This window comes from Nerophis lumbriciformis, linkage group LG01, assembly GCF_033978685.3.
Source record: "Nerophis lumbriciformis linkage group LG01, RoL_Nlum_v2.1, whole genome shotgun sequence".
Taxonomy (NCBI): Eukaryota; Metazoa; Chordata; class Actinopteri; order Syngnathiformes; family Syngnathidae; genus Nerophis; species Nerophis lumbriciformis.
Window position 1 is genome coordinate 52741909 of NC_084548.2, and position 20526 is coordinate 52762434.

Here is a 20526-nt window from a genome sequence, read left to right on the forward strand (position 1 = left end):
TTAACGACATGAATCACTCAGTGAACGACAGAATCAGGACTCGCGAACCTACTGACACAGAGAACTGACTGTGTCGCGGAGGAGGACGTCACATTGAGGCTCTCGTTCAGTCACTGTGCGCGTCGTTCATTGGGTGCTGAGGGCTTGTGTCGTTCGCGAACTGACACACACCGAGATCTGCCGCTGGGGAAGCTGTTACTGACTGACTCATGATTTGCCGACCTGCACACAGAACTGCTGCAGAAGTGATTCAGGTTCACGTACTGAACTGTGCTGACTGTGGCGCTGTGTCAGTCACTCACTGCCTGGTGTACTGCATGCAGAGCTGTGTAGGGACTCGCGTTCACCCTATTTGCTGCTTCTCCCGCGAATGTCTGCACTGTACTGTACTACGCACCCCCCCCTCCCATCACTACTCTACGAGCTATCGTCACGTCCGCTTTTCATCCATTCTAACATCGTTCAGACCAAGTGTGAGTGAATGCAACGCATACTTCATAAACAGCGATACAGGTCACACTGAAGGTGCCAGTATAAAAAACTTTAACACTGTTAGAAATATACAGCACACTGTGAATCCACACCAAACAAGAATGACAAACACATTTCAGGAGAACATCCGCACCGTAACACAACATAAACACAACAGAACAAACACCCAGAATCCTTTGCAGCACTAACTCTTCCAGGACGCTACAAAATACACCCCCGCTACCACCAAACCCCCCCCACACACACACCTTGTAGCATCCCGGAAGAGTTAGTGCTGCAAAGTGTTCTGGGTATTTGTTCTGTTGTGTGTTTATGTTGTGTTACGGTGTGGATGTTCTCCCGAAATGTGTTTGTCATTCTTGTTTGGTGTGGATTCACAGTGTGGCGTATATTTCTAACAGTATTAAAGTTTTCTCTTCGGCCACCTTCAGTGTAACCTGTATCGTTGTTGATGAAGTATGCGTTGCATTCAATTGTGTGTGCGTGTTATGTGACTGGGCCAGCACTAGTTGGACTGGCTGAAAAGCAGACCTGACGATTTTCGGGAGGGGCGCTGAAATTTGGAAGACTCCCGGGAGGGTTGGCAAGCATTAGAATTAGCAGTGAATGCGGTGTTACCGCGGCACCGACGTAATATATAATCGGCGGGACAGCTTTAGTGTTAATTTGATATTGCCTCAAGGGCCAAGTGAAATTACACGGCGGGCCAAAACATCCCTAGTCAGTAAAGATAAAAAAGTCAACATCAAGGTATGAATGTGTTTGAATGTGGTGAAGCGAGTGTCAAAAGAAACCACATTAATAACCATGTGGAGATCACAAAAACAGCATAAAATGCTTGCAGGTGGATGTAAAAGCTGCACATGCCAGAAGTGATGAAAAATTGTTTATTTGAATTTCAATTTGACATCAAAATGACAAGCCTACATATTTCCAGCCTGCACGGGGATGGGTTTAAGATGTTTTTTGGTTTTTCATTTGATTGAAAAGTTTATTCGATGTATAAAGCCCAACGACCGTTGCTCTTTGCTTTGCTGCAGCTAAGGCATGGCACACGCTTTGACACGGGGCAGGGCAGGAAGTGCAAAGAAAATGTAATGAAGTGAGACGTCCTTTGACTCAGTGTTTCCCGTCTCTGTATTTAACATTTCTTCCTGTCTTTTTCTGCATTTCTATGGATGTTTAATCAAATAACCTGTGTAAACATAGAGATCTATACACATGTTTCTGATCAGCCTACGCCATGCCTGTGGTATTCTTGGGTGTTGTCTGAATAATACGCCCTAAATCTGGGTGAGTTACTCAGCCCTCCACCCCCAATGAGGAGGGACCGTTAACTCCACTGGAAAGAGTGCCAAATGCAGCACCGTGGTAAACTCTCCCACCAACTAGATTACGGCATTAAAGATATTTGTGGCAAGAAAACAGCTTGTGATTTAAACTGCTTAATTGCTTTTTCAAGATTCCTACATGTTTTGTCATGACATCGAGGCCAGAGTGTGCTGATATATTTTTTCCCCGTGGGATCATTTTGGAGTTGTGTAAAAGGAAACTACATTTACAGTTTGATGACATCACATCTGATGAACACGCCATAGTGAGAGCTTTCCATTCCGCTGTTTTCCAACATCGCAATCTTCTCTCTTTCCGTACAGGTTTAGAGGTTTCCAGCTGTAGAGCTGCTGGCTGAAGTGTGTTGTCAAACAGATGTTAGTTCTCACTTGGTTTTGGTAGAAATGGAGCTCTCTCATCTGTCCAATTCTCTGAGGCCAGTTGACAGCCTTTGCATGGCAAATATGTGCTGGCTGCTTGCAGACCGCTGCCTACAAACTCACGCACATTCTAAACTCGATTTACACATGCACGCACACACCCAAATCCAGAATCCATAAAATGTGATTTTAATTAAAGTTGGGAGGAACAGTGACGACAAAGGAGACATGGAACTGTGCCATAACAAACCATCACATCCGGTCATAGCAGGATGTCTCCTAGCTCTTTGAACGAGGTCATCTAGAGGCTAAACTCTTCTTGGCAACACTCAGAGAAGTCCTTTTTTGTCATTGTCAGTGGCTCTGATCTTTACGCCGCGGATTAACTCAGGATTCACCCATAATTGTGTTTGTTTAAAACAAGACTCTGTCGGTCGGTAAGTGCTCTCTAGAAAGCATAGATGTTCTCTGGCTCTAATTAAAGACTGATAAGTGACCTTCCTTCCTGATAGTCGGCCTCAACTCCAAACAGGAGAAATATTCACTGAAGGGGGGGAGGTCAACAAATGGGGTTAACACAGTCCAGATGCTTTATACTAGCCTTGTCTGTCTGCAGTCATTTAATCCACCTCAGGAAATTAAAGTTATGGATCATATGCGGTCTGTTTGTTGGTAAAGTCGTGGGATTCAAAAGAGAACCATTTAGTTTGAACCCAAAGAATGCCAATTGTTTGCTAGGAGTCTATGTTGAGACAGATGCTAAAAGTGTAACTCTATCCCTCAAAGCTTCTTGAAATGCAGAAACATGGGGATTATCAAATTATAGAGCAGAAGGGTACACCGCAAGCATATACAGTACTATTGTTTAGTACTGTGCACAGAATGTTTACTGTGAGCTTCCCCATTGGAATTCATGCACCCTATCTGCACATGCATATGAATCCAATGAAGGCAAATACTTTAAATGTGCATTGAATGACTCTTAAACAAGAGTACAAACGTTGCTATATTTTTGTATTTTGTCATTTAATATACATGTTTCACACGACAAACAATCAATTGTATTTTTTTATGGGGGTATTTTTACGATAACCTAATGAATCGTACTTTAGATTGTTTGACAGTTCTCTTAAATTACTAAATACAAAAAATGGCGTATATTTGGTGTAATGGTTATACTCATGTGAAAGATTCCATCAAATCACAATGTCATCTTCACATTCCTTGGATTCATACTGTATGCATGGTGAGATGTAGGGAATGTATGAATTCCAATGTGGAGCATGTCCCGCGGTAACACCGGTTCCTGGCATAAACGCTCTATGTGGTTGTTAGGGCCACACAACCACTGAGGGTTCTTAATTTAAAAGGCTCTGACCACATCCCAGTCAATTTTTTTGTTTAAATATTCAATAACTAGAGACATTTGGAGCCCTGGAGGTTTAAATTAGATTAGCAACTTATACAATCAAACCCTACCGTAATAATTAATGATAATTGCACTTTTTTTTATCCATAACCCCCAAGTGCCACAGGAACGCACGTCTTTCTCTTTTCTATGTGTTCCAGATAGTGAAAATTTGTTAGCAAGAGGCAACTAACTATGCAGGCAACGAAGAATCATCTATAAAACCCTGTAGAAAAACAACCAAACCTGCCAACAACGCTCTATTTAAATGCAATGGCCTGCACATTGACAGAGCAACATTGTTATTGTAAGAACTAACGCAGAGGAACTACTTTTAGTACATTTTAGGACACTTACACTGCTCCCTCAGCCACTAGTGAGAAGAAACGTATCTACTGAGCTGCTGCTGCTGAATCACCTTTGAGTTGTACTTGTATTGTAGAAGGTTGTGGCCATAAGCCAAGAAGTTGGTGAACTTTGAAATTCAATTTAGACCCGACGAAAGGAAAGATGGGAAGATGGCAAGACGCTCTTTTCCTGGTTTTTACCTGAGGAGTGAGGATTAAGATGAATTCAACTACTAAAGAGGGGAGCACAAGTCTAGTGCTGAAAGATACAACATTTCATCAGTCGCCATCCCATTGAGAGCGGACTGTATAGGTCACTATGGTGTTGTGTTTGTGTTTTGTATTTCATGTTTAGTACTCAGCATTACTTCTACATGATGCTTAGTGTCTCACTATAGCTGGATCTGTTTATCACCCAGCTTACAATTCGATTCAGGCTAAAAAAGATAAGGTTCTGGATCCTGATTTGTTCCAAAGTAGTCGTCGTTAGCTCTCTTGGAGTCCGTCATGATTGGTGGTGGTTGATTTTGTGGTAGTTGAAACAGCGATTGGTTCTATGCACGTTGTGAAATCAATGCGCCCAGGAAATAAGTTACACTATTGCTTAAAATGACCAAGATAGTGTGAATATTACATGTTATCATGATTGTGCCTGTTATTACAATATACTTACAGCACCATTGTTGGTGGGTTTTTTTTTTTTAAATGTTTTTAGAGGGCTTTGTAGGTGAAACATATCGTATAGCTGCCTCTTGCTGGCATTTGTTTTAGTTTTTAGAATGCACAGAAAAGAGAAAAATAGTTGTTGTCTCACACAGGGATTTCCAAAAAAGTGTAGTTCCCCTTTAAAGATCGGAATGGGGCCTCAAAACAAAATCTTGGTTAGGGCCACAAAAAAGCCTAGAGCCGCCACTGCTTTCAGTAGTAACATTCAAGGAAATGTTGAATACATGCAGTAAACATGTTACGTTGTCGTGGCATTGTGATGCCGGAGGTCGTCTTTTCAAGATCCAGAGAAACATTAGAAGCAGCTTGCAGGTGAGAAGAATGATTTATTCTAGATGCAGACAAAAATATGCTGCGCGGTGCCCACGGCATGGAAAACAAAAAGGATAGCCCAAACGATGCTAGTAAAAATACGGACTCGGAGTGTAAACGAGAACGTAACTTTGTTGCATGGGAGCAAACAAAACCACCAGGCCGAGTGAAGTCAGAGGATGGATTAAATAGCTCTCTGATTAGTGCCCGGGAACAGGTGAGCGTCCCGAACGAATATATATCGGATCCTCACAATACAGACTAAAAGTGGATTTTTTAGAGTTAAAACACTACTTAAAGCACCAGTAAAGAAAATGTATGATACAACATACAGTTTATACAAGCACTATGTAAAACATACAAGCTCGTCAACCAACAGTTTTATACCAACAACTACTCCTGAATGATTTATGAGATTCGAAACCAAATGCTGGGCTAGCGAGAGCTGATCTTCATTCATAATGCAGGTGGGTACTATTTGTCCTCTGTCTGGCCTAAGTGTGAACTCAGACTCTCACACGAAACCTAGGAAGAAATATATTTCTTTCATCTTTTTTAGATGGTTTCCGTTATAAATGAAAGACGTGTAAAGAGTGTCTGTGACAATTCATCCAAATACCCAAAAGCATTAATAGCATGAACCCTGTGTCACTTAATACTTCATTCTATAGTCATGCGTTTGTCATGCAACCGATAGCTCTCACATGAAAGTCATCTGTTTAATTGACCTTGGGTGTGTGCGCCTGTGAGGGTGCGTGTGGACTAAATGGTGCAACAATAACAAGGGCCTTCATTAGAGGGGGCGTATCAGACAGCAGAGGGATAAAGATGGGGGGGGACAGGGTGAAGTCAAGTTTGTCTCCCTTCATGTTAACAGCTGCCTGCCCATCACTGGAGGCCTGAGCCAAACCCCCAAATCCCTCAAAGCAAAGCGTCTCCATTTGTGGGCGGTTCCTGACCAGAGGCCCTGCTCTGACTTCTCATTGTTGTTTGCCACATATTTTGGTGTAATGACCTCTGCTAGATAGAGACACTGAATACAAAATACTCTGTTCACACATGGTCATTGTAAAGTTGTGAGAATGATTCAGTAGAGTAGACTGGTAGAGACCTCAGCCACTGTTGAACTGTTGAACTGTTGACTGCTTCTTCTAACAAACAAATGAAAGAAACTGACTTTTGTTTATTTTGCTCGTCTGGCCATGTGTTAGTTTGCGGACTACTCTGTGGTTCAGTGAGAATGATGCAAGATGTTTGCCTTTGGCAGACTCGATTCCTTTGTAAGTTAGAAAGTCAATCCCCTCCATATTTTATCAAGAAAATGAAATTGTTTGGGTTTTTCATTGGTATCATGAACACTAACTAACTTACTCACTTGTAGAAATCATAACCCTACCTATTGTATTCAGTCTAGTCCAGGGGTGTCAAACGTACGGTCCGAGAGCCGGATCAGGCCCGCGAACAGGTTTTATCCATCCCGCGAGATGAGTTTGCTAAGTATAAAAATGTACCTGAAATTTTTGAATGAAATAAACAGCTGTTCTAAATGTGTCCGCTGCATGTCAAAATAGCAATTATTTGTATCTTCGGTTCGCTCCCTGTATAATCAGTGTCAGAGCTTGGTCCGCATTGCCGGCAGTAAGTCGGACCCGTTTCCAGTGAGGGTTGGACTCCGCCAAGGCTGCCCTTTGTCACCGATTCTGTTCATAACCTTTATGGACAGAATTTCTAGGCGCAGTCAAGGCGTTGAGGGTATCTGGTTTGGTGGCTGGAGGATTAGGTCTCTGCTTTTTGCAGATGATGTGGTCCTGATGGCTTCATCTGGCCAAGATCTTCAGCTCTCACTGGATCGGTTCGCAGCCGAGTGTGAAGCGACTGGGATGGGAATCAGCACCTCCAAGTCCGAGTCCATGGTTATCGCCCGGAAAAGGGTGGAGTGACATCTCCGGTTTGGGGAGGAGATCTTGCCCCAAGTTGAGGAGTTCAAGTACCTCAGAGTCTTGTTCACGTGTGAGGGAAGAGTGGATCGTGAGATTGACAGGCGGATCGGCGCGGCGTCTTCAGTAATGCGGACGCTGTATCGATCCGTTGTGGTGAAGAAGGAGCTGAGCCGGAAGGCAAAGCTCTCGATTTACCGGTCGATCTACGTTCCCATCCTCACCTATGGTCATAAGCTTTGGGTCATGACCGAAAGAACAAGATCACGGGTACAAGCGGCCGAAATGAGTTTCCTCCGCGGGTGGCGGTGCTCTCCCTTAGAGATAGGGTGAGAAGCTCTGTCATCCGGGAGGAACTCAAAGTAAAGCCGCTGCTCCTCCACATCGAGAAGAGCCAGATGAGGTGGTTCGGACATCTGGTCATGATGCCACCCAACGCCTCCCTCGGGAGGTGTTTCGGGCACGTCCGACCGGTAGGAGGCCACGGGGAAGACCCAGGACACGTTGGGAAGACTATGTCTCCCGGCTGATCTGGGAACGCCTCGGGATCCCCCGGGAGGAGCTGGACGAAGTGGCTGGGGAGAGGGAAGTTTGCTGCTGCCCCCGCGACCCGACCTCGGATAAGCGGAAGAAGATGGATGGTTGGATGGATATTCTAAAGTTAATTTAAAACGTATTTATGAAAGTAATAACGTATCTCAATAAAGTGAACAAAAAAAGATCTCATTCGTGACTTTTTACCTAGGGGGAAATATTGCAATAATCTTATGACACGTCTATGTTGAACACTCATGAATGTGCTTGTGCCTGACTAATCATAGCTTGGGCTTTGACTTTGTGGATTATTTCAAATCGTTATGCTGTTACACACTGCAAGGTTGTGAATATTGATAACCAGCACATTGATTATGTTTCCAGTTTGGGTGCTCATGAGTGTGCTTACACGGTTGTTTTTAAAGGGCTATTTAAATAATGGCATAGTAAGTAGCGCTCGTGCCTTACAGCGAGAAGGACCTGAGTTCAAGATCTTTCTGTGTGGAGTTGTGCATGTTCTCCCCGTGACTGTGTGGGTTCCTCCGGCTTCCGCCCACCTCCAAAGACATGCACCTGGGGATAGGATGATTGGCAAACACTAAATTGGCCCTAGTGTGTGAATGTGAGTGTGAATGTTGTCTGTCTATCTGTGTTGGCCCTGTGATGAGGTGGCGACTTGTCCAGACTGCCTTCCCCCTGAGTGTTGCTGTAGAAGCGGTAGAACAATGGATGGATAGTATGGTATGGTGTATAACACTTAAAAGTAAACTGCACTTTCTTTGGAATTTTGCCAATCGTTCACAATCATTATGAGAGAAAAGAATGCACATGTAATTTTTTTTTTTGAAAGATGATCAAAAACGCTTTCAAGGTGCATCTAATGGGAGTCACTGTTGTAGCCTTCAAAGCCCTCTAAAACTATTTCAAAACCCTCCATCAACGTTTTATATACACGCTGCAAGTCTGTAATGAAAGAACAGACACGTTTATATCAATATGTCATATGTTCAATATTTACCGGCATCTACTGTGCTTTCCTACTTCCGCAAACAAACACACAAGTGTTTTTATCATGGCAGACTTGGTAACAGACAACAAAGACGACTATTTTTGGACAAATGAGGATTCACAACATTGTCTTTCTAAAGCGGAATAAAGGAGTGTGCATATTCTACTTACAGAAGCGAGCACGAAGAAGAGGGTGAAACACTGGAGCAGACGGAAGCCCAGAGAGTGAGGTCGGTGCGATTTGGTCACGCTGCAAATCTGGAACTTTTGAGCCAGGCTATGCCGAATTATTGGAGTGCCCAAATCAACTGGAAACGTCCCCGTCCAGCATGACCAAACGGACGACTATCCATTGAGTAAGTCCCTATACTATTGTTTATAATACATGCAGCACATCACCGTACACTGCCGAGCTTGCTGTGTACAAACAAAACATGACATGTGGGCTAATACTTTACAGACACTGTAATATGATTGTTCATGTTTTTCAGTCAGTACAGATTGGTGTCCAATCGCATTGTGTTGTGTATTACAACACGATTTGGGTGCTGACGTACAAGCTAGCTTATCTCTTGCCGTAGTTAGCTTTTATGGCTAACACCGTAGCACGCCGATGTGTCACTATCATAGAAAAATAATTCCTCAGTGTTGGCTCTTACAATAACAATGTTGCTACGGCTTGGTTATTATACAGGTTACGGAACGTAAATGAAGTATTGGTGGCAGTTTTTGAATGCACTTTTAAAGGGGAACATTATCACAATTTCAGAAGGGTTAAAACCATTAAAAATCAGTTCCCAGTGGCTTATTTTATTTTTCAAAGTTTTTTTTCAACATTTTACCCATCACGCAATATCCCTAGAAAAAGCTTCAAAGTGCCTGATTTTAACCATCGTTATATACACCCATCCATTTTCCTGTGACGTCACACAGTGATGCCAATACAAACAAACATGGCGCATAGAACAGCAAGGTATGGCTGAAAGCTGATCTGTCCAGTCCAGTTGGAAATGCATCTGCTTTGAGTGTCGCAGGATATCCACACATTCTTGCCATCTCTGTCGTAGCATAGCTTTCGTCGGTAAAGTGTGCGGAACAAACGTCCAATTTCTTGCCACTTTCGCATCTTTGGGCCACTGGTGCAACTTGAATCCGTCCCTGTTCGTGTTGTTACACCCTCCGACAACACACCGATGAGGCATGATGTCTCCAAGGTACGGAAAACAGTCGAAAAAACGGAAAATAACAGAGCTGATTTGACTCTGTGTTTGTAATGTGTTTGAGAAAATGGCGGATTGCTTCCCGATGTGACGTCACAACGTTTAATTCGCCAAAATTCACCCATTTAGAGTTCGGGAATCGGTTACAAAAATATATGGTCTTTTTTCTGCAACACCAAGGTATATATTGACGCTTACATAGGTCTGGTGATAATGTTCCCCTTTAAAGCGATTTAGAGGTCAAAATGTTTAGCTGCATTGCTAGCTACCTCGAACAAGCCAATGTTTATATGTTAGAAAGCGAAAAAAACATTGTCTTTTTGTCTCTCATGAGTATTGTGAATGATAAGCAAAATTCCCCAAAAAGTGCAGTTCTCCTTTAAGACAGGAAGGTCTAGGGTTGGTTACCGAATTATTCCTTTTTTGGTATTACCCGAAATCAGTTGGTACTACCGGGCTCCGAGTCACATCAAAATCAAACTGTGCCTTATTCCGATACCTTTGTTGCCTGTGACGCCACATACAGTTGCAAACTCAGCACCGGTTTAAGCTAGGCTGACCATATTCTGAAATCCCAAAAAGAGGACACGTAGAGGTATATGCTTACCAAGGCGGGTAGCAGGCCAAGGCCAGGACTAGGTGAAAATTTGCCAATGATACTCGAACTTGCTTTATAAATAATATATTTATTTAAATAAAGCATTTTTTCTCCTCTGTTGACAACAGTGTTGGCGCTAGGAATTTTCAAAATGAGGTCCCAGGGACCCATCAAGTCATAAAAATGGCTTGATGGGTTTTTGGGGCCCCACTTTTTTGTAAGCGTTTTGAAAAAAAATAATAAACGTATGCATTATCCTGTTATATCTCACATTCTATATAGTGTTTTGCAAAAAGGTTGTCATAAACGATACTTAATTCATTAAAAAAAATAATAAAAAAAGAAGACAAATTTGTATGCATATGTAAATTTATTCAGTTATAGTTTATTCATTCACTTTCTTCTTTCCTTCATGGATCTGAACTTTACCGCTGCTGATAGTTTTTTCTATGTTTTCATTTAATAAGTTGTAGGTGTATTTATTTCAGTATAAAAGTGTAAAAAGTGTTTTGCTTGGATCATGAAATGATGATAATGGTGTGCCAGGGCATACATACATTTTATATTTAACCCTTAAATCTCTGGAGTTTACATCAACTTCAGATCTATCCCTCATTTCAAAATGTTTTAGATTTTTTTATGTTGTTTTTTTGTTCCCGCAAAAGAGGACATTGCCGGGGAAAAGAGGATGTATGGTCAGTCTCGCTTAAACCCTTGCCCAGGAAACAAGCAGTCAAGCACTCAAAGCCATCAAAGCAAGAAGAATGCGCTCAACAGTACAGTCAGGCTCTACTTTTCAATATACGCTAAATTGATGTGTATTTCTGATCTTGTGATCCTCGTCCGGACAGAAGGATGACACGGCAGTGCGGCTGGATCAAAAGAGATGTCGGAGATGCTTTACTGAACCAAAAGTTGCTTTTACAAGCGAGCGTCATTATTCAGGTCTGCAGTACGTGGAGGAACTCCGGTCAAATAATGAAGGACTCCTTCTTTGGAGAAGCCAAACCATCAGTTGAATATTCCTACCCCCTGTCTGTATGTGTGTGCTGGGTCAGGAGCGTGCATCCTGACCATAAAGGGGGCGGGGGTTTGTGTGTAAGTGACTGAAAAACAACAGATGCCGATCGTAGCTTAGAATTAAATGCCTAGAATGCCTTTTTTATTGTCACTATACACAGGTACAATGAGATTAAAAGCAACTCCAGTCTACAAATATGCAAAACATAGGAAGAAAAGAAAAGAAAAATAGTGCAAAAGGAGGTAAAGTGCACAGTCCAGTCCTGAGAATGTTTACATCAAGCTAAACATTTAGTCTCTTCTCACGGATAGGGCCATCACCTTTGCATTCCAATGTCCAATTTTATTGCCTTTTCTTCCGCAAGAAATAATCCAATCCACACAGATATGTCAGTACTAAAGGGCCCGATATTATGTGTCCCAAGAAAAATACCTACTAGTTAACCTGGTGGTTTGCTTTCTCCAAGATGAATATATAAAAATTCACCATAGGTACAACATATTATGAGTTAATTAATTCACTTCAGATGATAATTTAAATTGGATTTGCAATGGACATGCTAAAAATTTGCAGTTGTGATTTTACATGGCGATTTCAACACCTCAAAATTTGATAATCAAAACTGTACTACTAAGATGCATGTTTCAATCAAACAGCTGGTGTGTAATAACTATAATACCATCCATCCATCCATTTTCTACTTAGAGTTTAAATGATTTATAAGATTTAACAAAAGACAAGTCTACTTCCTGGCTAAGGCAACACACTGTAGCCTATTTTGGAATTGCAACTGCATGCAAAGCCTACTATGTAATGCTGTACAGTACAGCACTTGCAAATTAGACACATACAACACAGCTCATTGTTAAATAAGTTATATAAAGTTAAAGTTAAAGTGCCAATGATTGTCACACACACACTGGGTGCAGTGAAATTATCCTCTGCATTTGACCCATCCCCACAGGGGAGCAGTGAGCAGCAGTGGTGGCCACGCCCAGGAATTATTTGGTGATTTAACCCCCAATTCCAACCCTTGATGTGGAGTGCCAGGCAGGGAGGTAATGGGTCCCATTTTTATAGTCTTTGGTAATAAATAAATAGACAATTAGCATTCATAAACACATTTGAACACACACAAAAGTACCAAAAATTTGAACCGTTGAGTACCGGTATTGAGAATTGGTACCGTATCAATTTAAATATGAAAGGTACCCATTTCGAGGGACTTCTACCACATTTTAGCCAGGATCTCAGCAATCACGCTAATCAAACAAAGCAGACATTAGTGGGCAAGCGTCCCCAAGGCCAGTATCAATTGTCTTGTGTCAGTTCCATACTTGCCAACCTTGAGACCTCCGATTTCGGGAGGTGGGGTGTGGGGGGTGGCGGGGGGCGTGGTTGGGGGCGTGGTTAAGAGGGGAGGAGTATATTTACAGCTAGAATTCACCAAGTCAAGTATTTCATATATATATATATATATATATATATATATATATATATATATATATATATATATATATATATATATATATATATATATATATATATATACATATATATAAGAAATACTTGATGTTCAGTGAATTCTAGCTATATATATAATTATTTTATTACATATATATATATAAATAAGAGAAATACTTGAATTTCAGTGTTCATTTATTTACACATATACAAACACATAACACTCATCTACTCATTGTTGAGTTAAGGGTTGAATTGTCCATCCTTGTTCTATTCTCTGTCACTATTTTTCTAACCATGCTGAACACCCTCTCTGATGATGCATTCTGCTTCGTCTCCTTTTTGTGTGCGCAGTTGTGCACTGCACTCTCTAAAAGCCCCAGATGTTATTGTCACATATGCATGTACAGTAGATGGCAATATTGTCCTGTTTAAGAGTGTCACAACATTGCTGTTTACGGCAGACGAACTGCTTTACGGTAGACGGAAACGTGACTGCTGTTGTTGTGTGTTGTTGCCGCGCTGGGAGGACGTTAATGAAACTGCCTAACAATGAACCTGGAGGGGGCGTGGCCTCCAGCTCCGCCAGAATTTCGGGAGAAAATTTGTCCCGGGAGGTTTTTGGGAGAGGCGCTGAATTTCGGGAGTCTCCCGGAAAATCCGGGAGGGTTGGCAAGTATGGTCAGTTCTCTACTAAATTCAAGTTGTGGGCTGCACTGACACGGACCAGTGTGACAAAACCACACAGAAAAACCCATATACCAGTACATACTGTATATTCACATGCAACATACAGTCGAACCAGGAAAACACTAGGTCCAGGGTCACGAGAAGTAGATTCTTTCACATGTTTCTGCTTCGTAATCCCTGGAATAGCGGGCTTGTTTTGGCTCACTATGCTGGAATCCTCCCTAATGGCAATCTCAAATCCCCTCTGAGAGATGGAGTGTAACCCAAACGGACCTCTTGCTATTCTGGGATCAGTTACACTGCGATCTTCACTTGCAAAGCGATGTTGTGGTTAAAACAGAGACAAAAGTCAAACACAGTTCAACATCTTTGCGCTGGAATGTTGCAACATGCTGGTCTTGATCAGACGGAAGTGTTATAATGTGATTCGTCATGTTTGTCGTGGGCGCACTAAGGTGGAAATATCTGGTAAACCTTCAGCCACCTGGTAAATGTCACCAAAACATGGCCAGTCTAGTCACTGCCTGGTGTCTAATCCAAGCACAAAGTGGGGACACTGAGGGAATGGAAACTTCTACATGAAGACAGAAGTTGGGAGGAGACACAGAGCCTCTAAGTTAAAGCTAGAAATACAGAGATGAGCTGCACTGAGCTGATGGATGAAGAGATTCTGAGAAAATAAATACAACTGGATGAGAGGAGCAGCTAAAGAAAGAGTTTGGATCATGCCTATTGTCCCATTCCAGCTATTGCTAATTCCTCATCTTCTCCAACAACGCCATCTTCATTTTTCATTCACTTATGACATTTGAGTTTGACTTTGGTAACTGATGGTGTAAAAGCACAAAAGAGCGTTTGCTCTACTCTTTGAAGACAGGCCAAGTGACTGCCACGCTGATCACTTTTAAAACGTGTTTACATTTAACAGATGTACGAAATAGTTTTGGTCAGACAACAGTATATCATTTCTGGCAACACTTTGTACGTCTTATCACAAATGGTGGCCAAGCGGCACCATAAAGTAACAGCCCATTTATGTTCATTGGTATAGTTAAAAATAAAAGCAAAATAACATCTATAGGGCAACATAACGTGAAGGGTTTTATTGTTTTAGCTTCAGGTTGTGATCATTTCCAGCTGTAAATATTTATCCAGCCCTGCGATGAAGTGGCGACTTGTCCAGGGTGTACCCCGCCTTCCGCCCGATTGTAGCTGAGATAGGCTCCAGCGCCCCCCGCGACCCCAAAGGGAATAAGCGGTAGAAAATGGATGGATGGAATATTTATCCAATACATATAAATATATATAAATAAAAATACACAATCCACACAATTGTCACACTCTTTTCTTCACTCTTACCAGAAGTAGGAATAACAGTAATCCCAAAAGAAGGGAACATAACAGAAATCATACACCAATTTCAATGCTTAACGTCGATTAAAAATGATACACTGTACATTAATACATTTAATTACAAAACGATTTCAGCGCCTTCTCCCAGATGTTATTGATAAGGGTCGGACAGGATTTATTAAAAACCGTCAACGCCTGACAATGTTCGAAGGACGTTTAATTTAAAATAACCCAATTTTAACCCAACTGCTGTTTCAGAAAAGGACGAACCCCTTATTTGAGTTATTTCAACTCAACATTTTGGGTTCATTTTTTCATTTTTTCAACCCAACTTTTGCGTTGAATTATTTATGATAACTTAATATTGGGTTATTCCCCACTAAACTATTTGGTTGAATTATTTAACCCAAAAGTTGAGTTATGCTAACTCAATGTTGGGTGATTGTAAATAATGTTAATGAGGTTAATCTATAGTAAAATTCCCTTCAAGAATAAAAAAAGCTTTTTACCCAAAAATGCGTTACTCATTGAAAAACAACCCAAAAATGGTTCATAATTTTGAAAACCCAGAAATTGAGTTAAAATAATACCCTTATAACCCAAAACATGGATTGCTATTCATAAAAATAACTCCAAAATTTAACCCAACACTAGCAACTCATAAAGTGGGTTATCAAAATAACCCAGTTTGTTTAAGTGTGTAAAGAAAATACAATATGAAAAAATAAAAACCTATAATATTATTTCTTTGGACTTTCCTCAACCATGCTTCAGAAAGATTTGGCTTTTAGAAAAAAAATCAATTGACTGTATGAAAATTAGCGCTGTCAAATTACACATTTTTAATCATACTTTTGAATTTGGATGACCTGTGATTAATCACAGTTATTACTGGCTTGCATAATTTAAATTAACTTAAAAAAAAGAGCCCATCTTTTGGAGAATAATGTTATTTTAATGTCAGAATGTCGAACTGAACATTTTTTAAATGTCATTTGAAGTGAAGTGAATTATATTTACTTAGCGCTTTTCTCTAGAGACTTAAAGCACTTTACATAGTGAAACCCATTATCTACATATTTAAACTACATTTAAACCAGTGTGGTGGAAGCGAGGATCGAACCTGGAGCCCTCAAGTTGCTGGCACGGCAACTCTAAAATCCACTCAGAGTTTATTTTTAAGAAAAATTTGCCATTGAGTACAACAGTCGTACTTTCTCAATGACCTTTGCACTAACATATGCGTTGACCTGATCACTGATGGTTAAATAACCTGCTCTGCCTTTTAGGTAACCATCCATGGGTAAAGTAAAGGAGCATGCATGGTCAAAATAAATTACGTGGCTAATCTTCCTACAGTATATAAATGATTAATGCAATATTTTTATGTGACTATTCACGAATTAACTCGTTATTTTTGACAGCCCTGATTAAAACACTTCATAAGCAACCAACAGCCAGGGTCAAAGGAAAGGGGTCGCTAACACAAGCATTCATATTGGAGAGAGGGACTAGAGAGGGCTGTTGTCTTAGCCCAATATTATTTGCAATTAAAAGGCATTCAAATAGTTTATTTGCAGTTGACGTTGTGATTTACTTAATGGAACCGAATGCTTCGTTTTCCAAATTAATGAATGTCTTGGGATATTGTTAGTATCGCACAGGTTAGAAACAGAATATTACTTACTTGCATTTGTTTATGTTCTCTCTAAAACAAAATCAAACAAAGTTATGACTTGAGATAGGACGTGACTTAAGCAGTGCAAATAGAACACTGTATGCAATTACATGAGGATAACTATAAACAGTGATGCGCAAGCTACTTGGAAAATGTAGTAAGCTAAGCTACAAGTTACTCTCGATTAAATGTAGCTAAGCGACAGGGGAATCTACTACCGGAGAATTGTAGCAAGCTACACTACAAGCGACACAGCAAAAGCAGCTTGTTACATCAACGCTACATATACAGTATATATATATATATATATATATATATATATATATATATATATATATATATATATATATATATAGTATGCAAAGGTAAATAAAGCTGCTGCATGGTGACCAGTCTTGATACAAATGCAGCTACTGCCATCCTGTGAAGTAATCAAAACTATAGGAGTTTTTTGGACCTTACACTAATTATAGAGACTAGAGATGTCCGATAATATCGGCCTGCCGATTTTATCGGCCGATAAATGCGTTAAAATGTAATATCGGAAATGATCGGTATCGTTTTTTTTTATTATGGGTACCAGCGCCCCCCGCGACCCCAAAGGGAATATGCGGTAGAAAATGGATGGATGGATGGGTGTCGTTTTTTATTTTATTTTTTTTTTATTAAATCAACATAAAAAACACAAGATACACTTACAATTAGTGCACCAACCCAAAAAACCTCCTTCCCCATTTACACTCATTTACACTCATTCACACAAAAGGGTTGTTTCTTTCTGTTATTAATATTCTGGTTCCTACATTATATATCAATATATATCAATACAGTCTGCAAGGGATACAGTCCGTAAGCACACATTATTGTCAAGCTGCTGGTCCACTAATAGTACTAACCTTTAACAGTTAATTTTACTCATTTTCATTATTTACTAGTTTCTATGTAACTGTTTTTATATTGTTTTACTTTCTTTTTTATTCAAGAAAATGTTTTTAATTTATTTATCTTTTTTTTTTTATTAATTAAAAAAAAAAGTACCTTATCTTCACCATACCTGGTTGTCCAAATTAGGCATAATAATGTGTTAATTCCACGACTGTATATATCGGTTGATATCGGTATCGGTAATTAAAGAGTTGGACAATATCGGAATATCAGATATCGGCAGAAAGCCATTATTGGACATCCCTAATAGAGACCCAGCGATTATTAGTTTTTTGTAGACCAAATGAATAGAGATTAATTAAAGCGGTAGGAAATGGATGGATGGATGGATGAAACATTTGTGACTTCCGCCCTTTTTTCTGTCCTCTCACCTTGGTTGCTGGGCTCACCATCAATGGCAGCGCCCTGGGCTCCTGGAGGGGATGGGGAGGTGGTGGGGGTCACAGTCTGTGAGGGCTTGTCCCCATCTTGACGACTCTTAGAGGTCTCAATGCCTTTGACTCTCCTGGCATGGCGGTTTCCTTTGTAGTGGGATTCTGCTTGGCTCTGCCGATAAACACAGAAAACATTTAGTTAAAGGGCACCTATGATAAATTTGGTCTGCTCAGTGGTCTTGTGGTTAGCGTGTCCGCCCTGAGATCGGTAGGTCGTGAGTTCAAACCAGCCGAGTCATACCAAAGACTATAAAATAGGGACCCATGACCTCCCTGCTTGGCACTAAGCATCAAGGGTTGGAATTGGGAGTTAAATCACCAAAATGATTCTCGGGCGCAGTCGCTGCTGCTGCTCACTGCTCCCCTCACCTCCCAGGGGGTGAACAAGGGAATGGGTCAAATGCAGAGGACACCTTTCACCACACCGCCCGAAAGCAGCTCAGATAGGCTGTAGCATCCCCCGCGACCCCAAAAGGGACAAGCGGTAGAACATGGATGGATGGATACTGTGTGACAATCATTGGTACTTTAACTTTAACTTTTAACTTAACTAATCTCATTTGCTCGTTCATCAAGGTTCATGCATTTTGGCGTGAGCTTGCACACAGTTTTGGATGCCTCTGTTTGCGTTGTTTTGATTAATGAAAACATTCTTGGCAAATGCTTTCGCACCATTCATTATTGTCCCAAATATGTCTCATGTTTGCTATTTTAATGATGCTCAGGTTGCACCATGTTACCCAATAATGCGTGCATGCTGTTTGGCTACAGTGTGAGGTAACAGTGAGGTGGATGTACTTATTTGGACATTAAGTAAGGGTCTCAGCCAGAGGGAGAGGGGTTTCTCCCCCTTTGTTTCAGGCTGCGAGGAAACATAAAAAAAGATAGGATCAAGTAATATTTTCATCTAATCTTGTCTTGTTCATAATAACACTGACGTGCGACATTTAGTGACATAAATCCTGATTAAGCAGCATTTTTTATGCAGGGTCTGAATCGATAACGTTGAATCTACATGGTGTTCTAAAATAGTAATGACGACATCAAGATATATTCTTAAACAGTGTACATTTTTAAAGGATACATTATGATACTTTTGGAGAAGGTGGGGCGTGGTTTCATTTGCAATCTGAGAACGCCTCTACGAACCTCTACGAGTCTACGCACTCAAAAAAGCAGGTTAAAAAGTAACTGTGGAGCAAAATGTATACAACATTTACAACAAAGCATATCCGATATGTATTATGTTATTATGTATTATCACAACCACAAGGTTTTAAATGTAGATAAAAAAAATCATCATATGTCACTTTAACGTAGTAAACACCAAAAAAAATGTAATGCATGTTATTCTACACCAGTGGTTCTAAACCTTGTTGGAGGTACCGAACCCCACCAACTCTTCTTTAGTGAAAAATAAATTGTTTTTTTTTTCAAATTCAAGACAAAGTTATATGTTTTGGTAACACTTTAGTATGGGGAACATATTCTAAGTAACAAAGACTTAATTTAGAGTTATTTGGACACTAGGGGAACATATTTTAAGTAATAAAGACTTAATTTGGAGTTATTTGGACACCAGGGGAACATATTCTAAGTAATAACGACTTAATTTAGAGTTATTTGGACACCAGGGGAACATATTCTAAGTAATAAAGACTTCATTTAGAGTTATTTTGACACTAGGGGAACATATTCTAAGTAATAAAGACTTGATTTGGAGTTATTTGGACACCAGGGGAACATATTCTAAGTAATAAAGACTTAATTTAAAGTTATTTGGACACCAGGGGAACATATTCTAAGTAATAAAGACTTAATTTAGAGTTATTTGGACACCAGGGGAACATATTCTAAGTAATAAAGACTTAATTTAGAGTTATTTGGTTAGGGTTAGGGTCAGGGTTAGAGGGTTAGGGTCATAATAAGGCCATGCCGAATAAGGCATTAATAAGTACTTAATAATGACTAGTTAAGAGCCAATATGTTACTAATTTGCATGTTAATAAGCAACTAATTAATGGTGAATATGTTCCCCATACTAAAGTGTTACCATGGTTTTTTTACTGGTGCACAAAATGAACCGTGCATGAACATCATCTTGTTCAAACAACAAAACCAACACAGTGCATAAATTCACAACAAATTACACACCTGCAAATCAGTCAGCTGTTGCCGTATCCGTAATACGCCGATTGGGAGAAGTTTGTATTTACACCAGGCCCGGCCCTAACCAATCTGGCGCCCTAGGCAAAATTTTAGGTGGCGCCCCCCCACATCGGCATTGAACTGTATATACTCAGAAGAAACCGAATAGCTTTGTCTTTGACCTTTTTTTTTTTACTTACAACTATACCTAATATATAAAGGGGTGGAAAAGTGACTATTACCTGCAGGGCAAACATTAGCTAACCAGAAGGCAATAACAATATAAACAAAAAACACCTGCTTAAAAGATCTAATACAAATGTCCCTGAGGAATGTAAGGTGGGAGAACTGTAATTACCTAACGTTACATTATTATTTTCCATAACAATTTAGCCCCCTCCACAATATTAACCCGACGTTAAAACAGAACTAGCTATTTATTGATTAGCAATTGCCGAATCATGTAACATTAGCTTAATGCTAAAAAGCCAGGTTACTA

At 40.3% G+C, this 20526-nt stretch overlaps 1 protein-coding gene across 8 annotated transcripts in view; it reads right to left on the reverse strand.

Annotated features, from left to right (window-relative positions):
* Nucleotides 1-20526, reverse strand: part of znf385a (zinc finger protein 385A) — a 176963-nt gene that overhangs the window by 19426 nt on the left and 137011 nt on the right. For all 8 annotated transcript variants that reach the window (XM_061986460.2, XM_061986477.2, XM_061986421.2 and 5 more), the window contains one exon: nt 17817-17991. In XM_061986460.2, coding sequence (XP_061842444.1) covers nt 17817-17991 — 175 coding nt within the window. The remainder of the gene's footprint in view (nt 1-17816; nt 17992-20526) is intronic.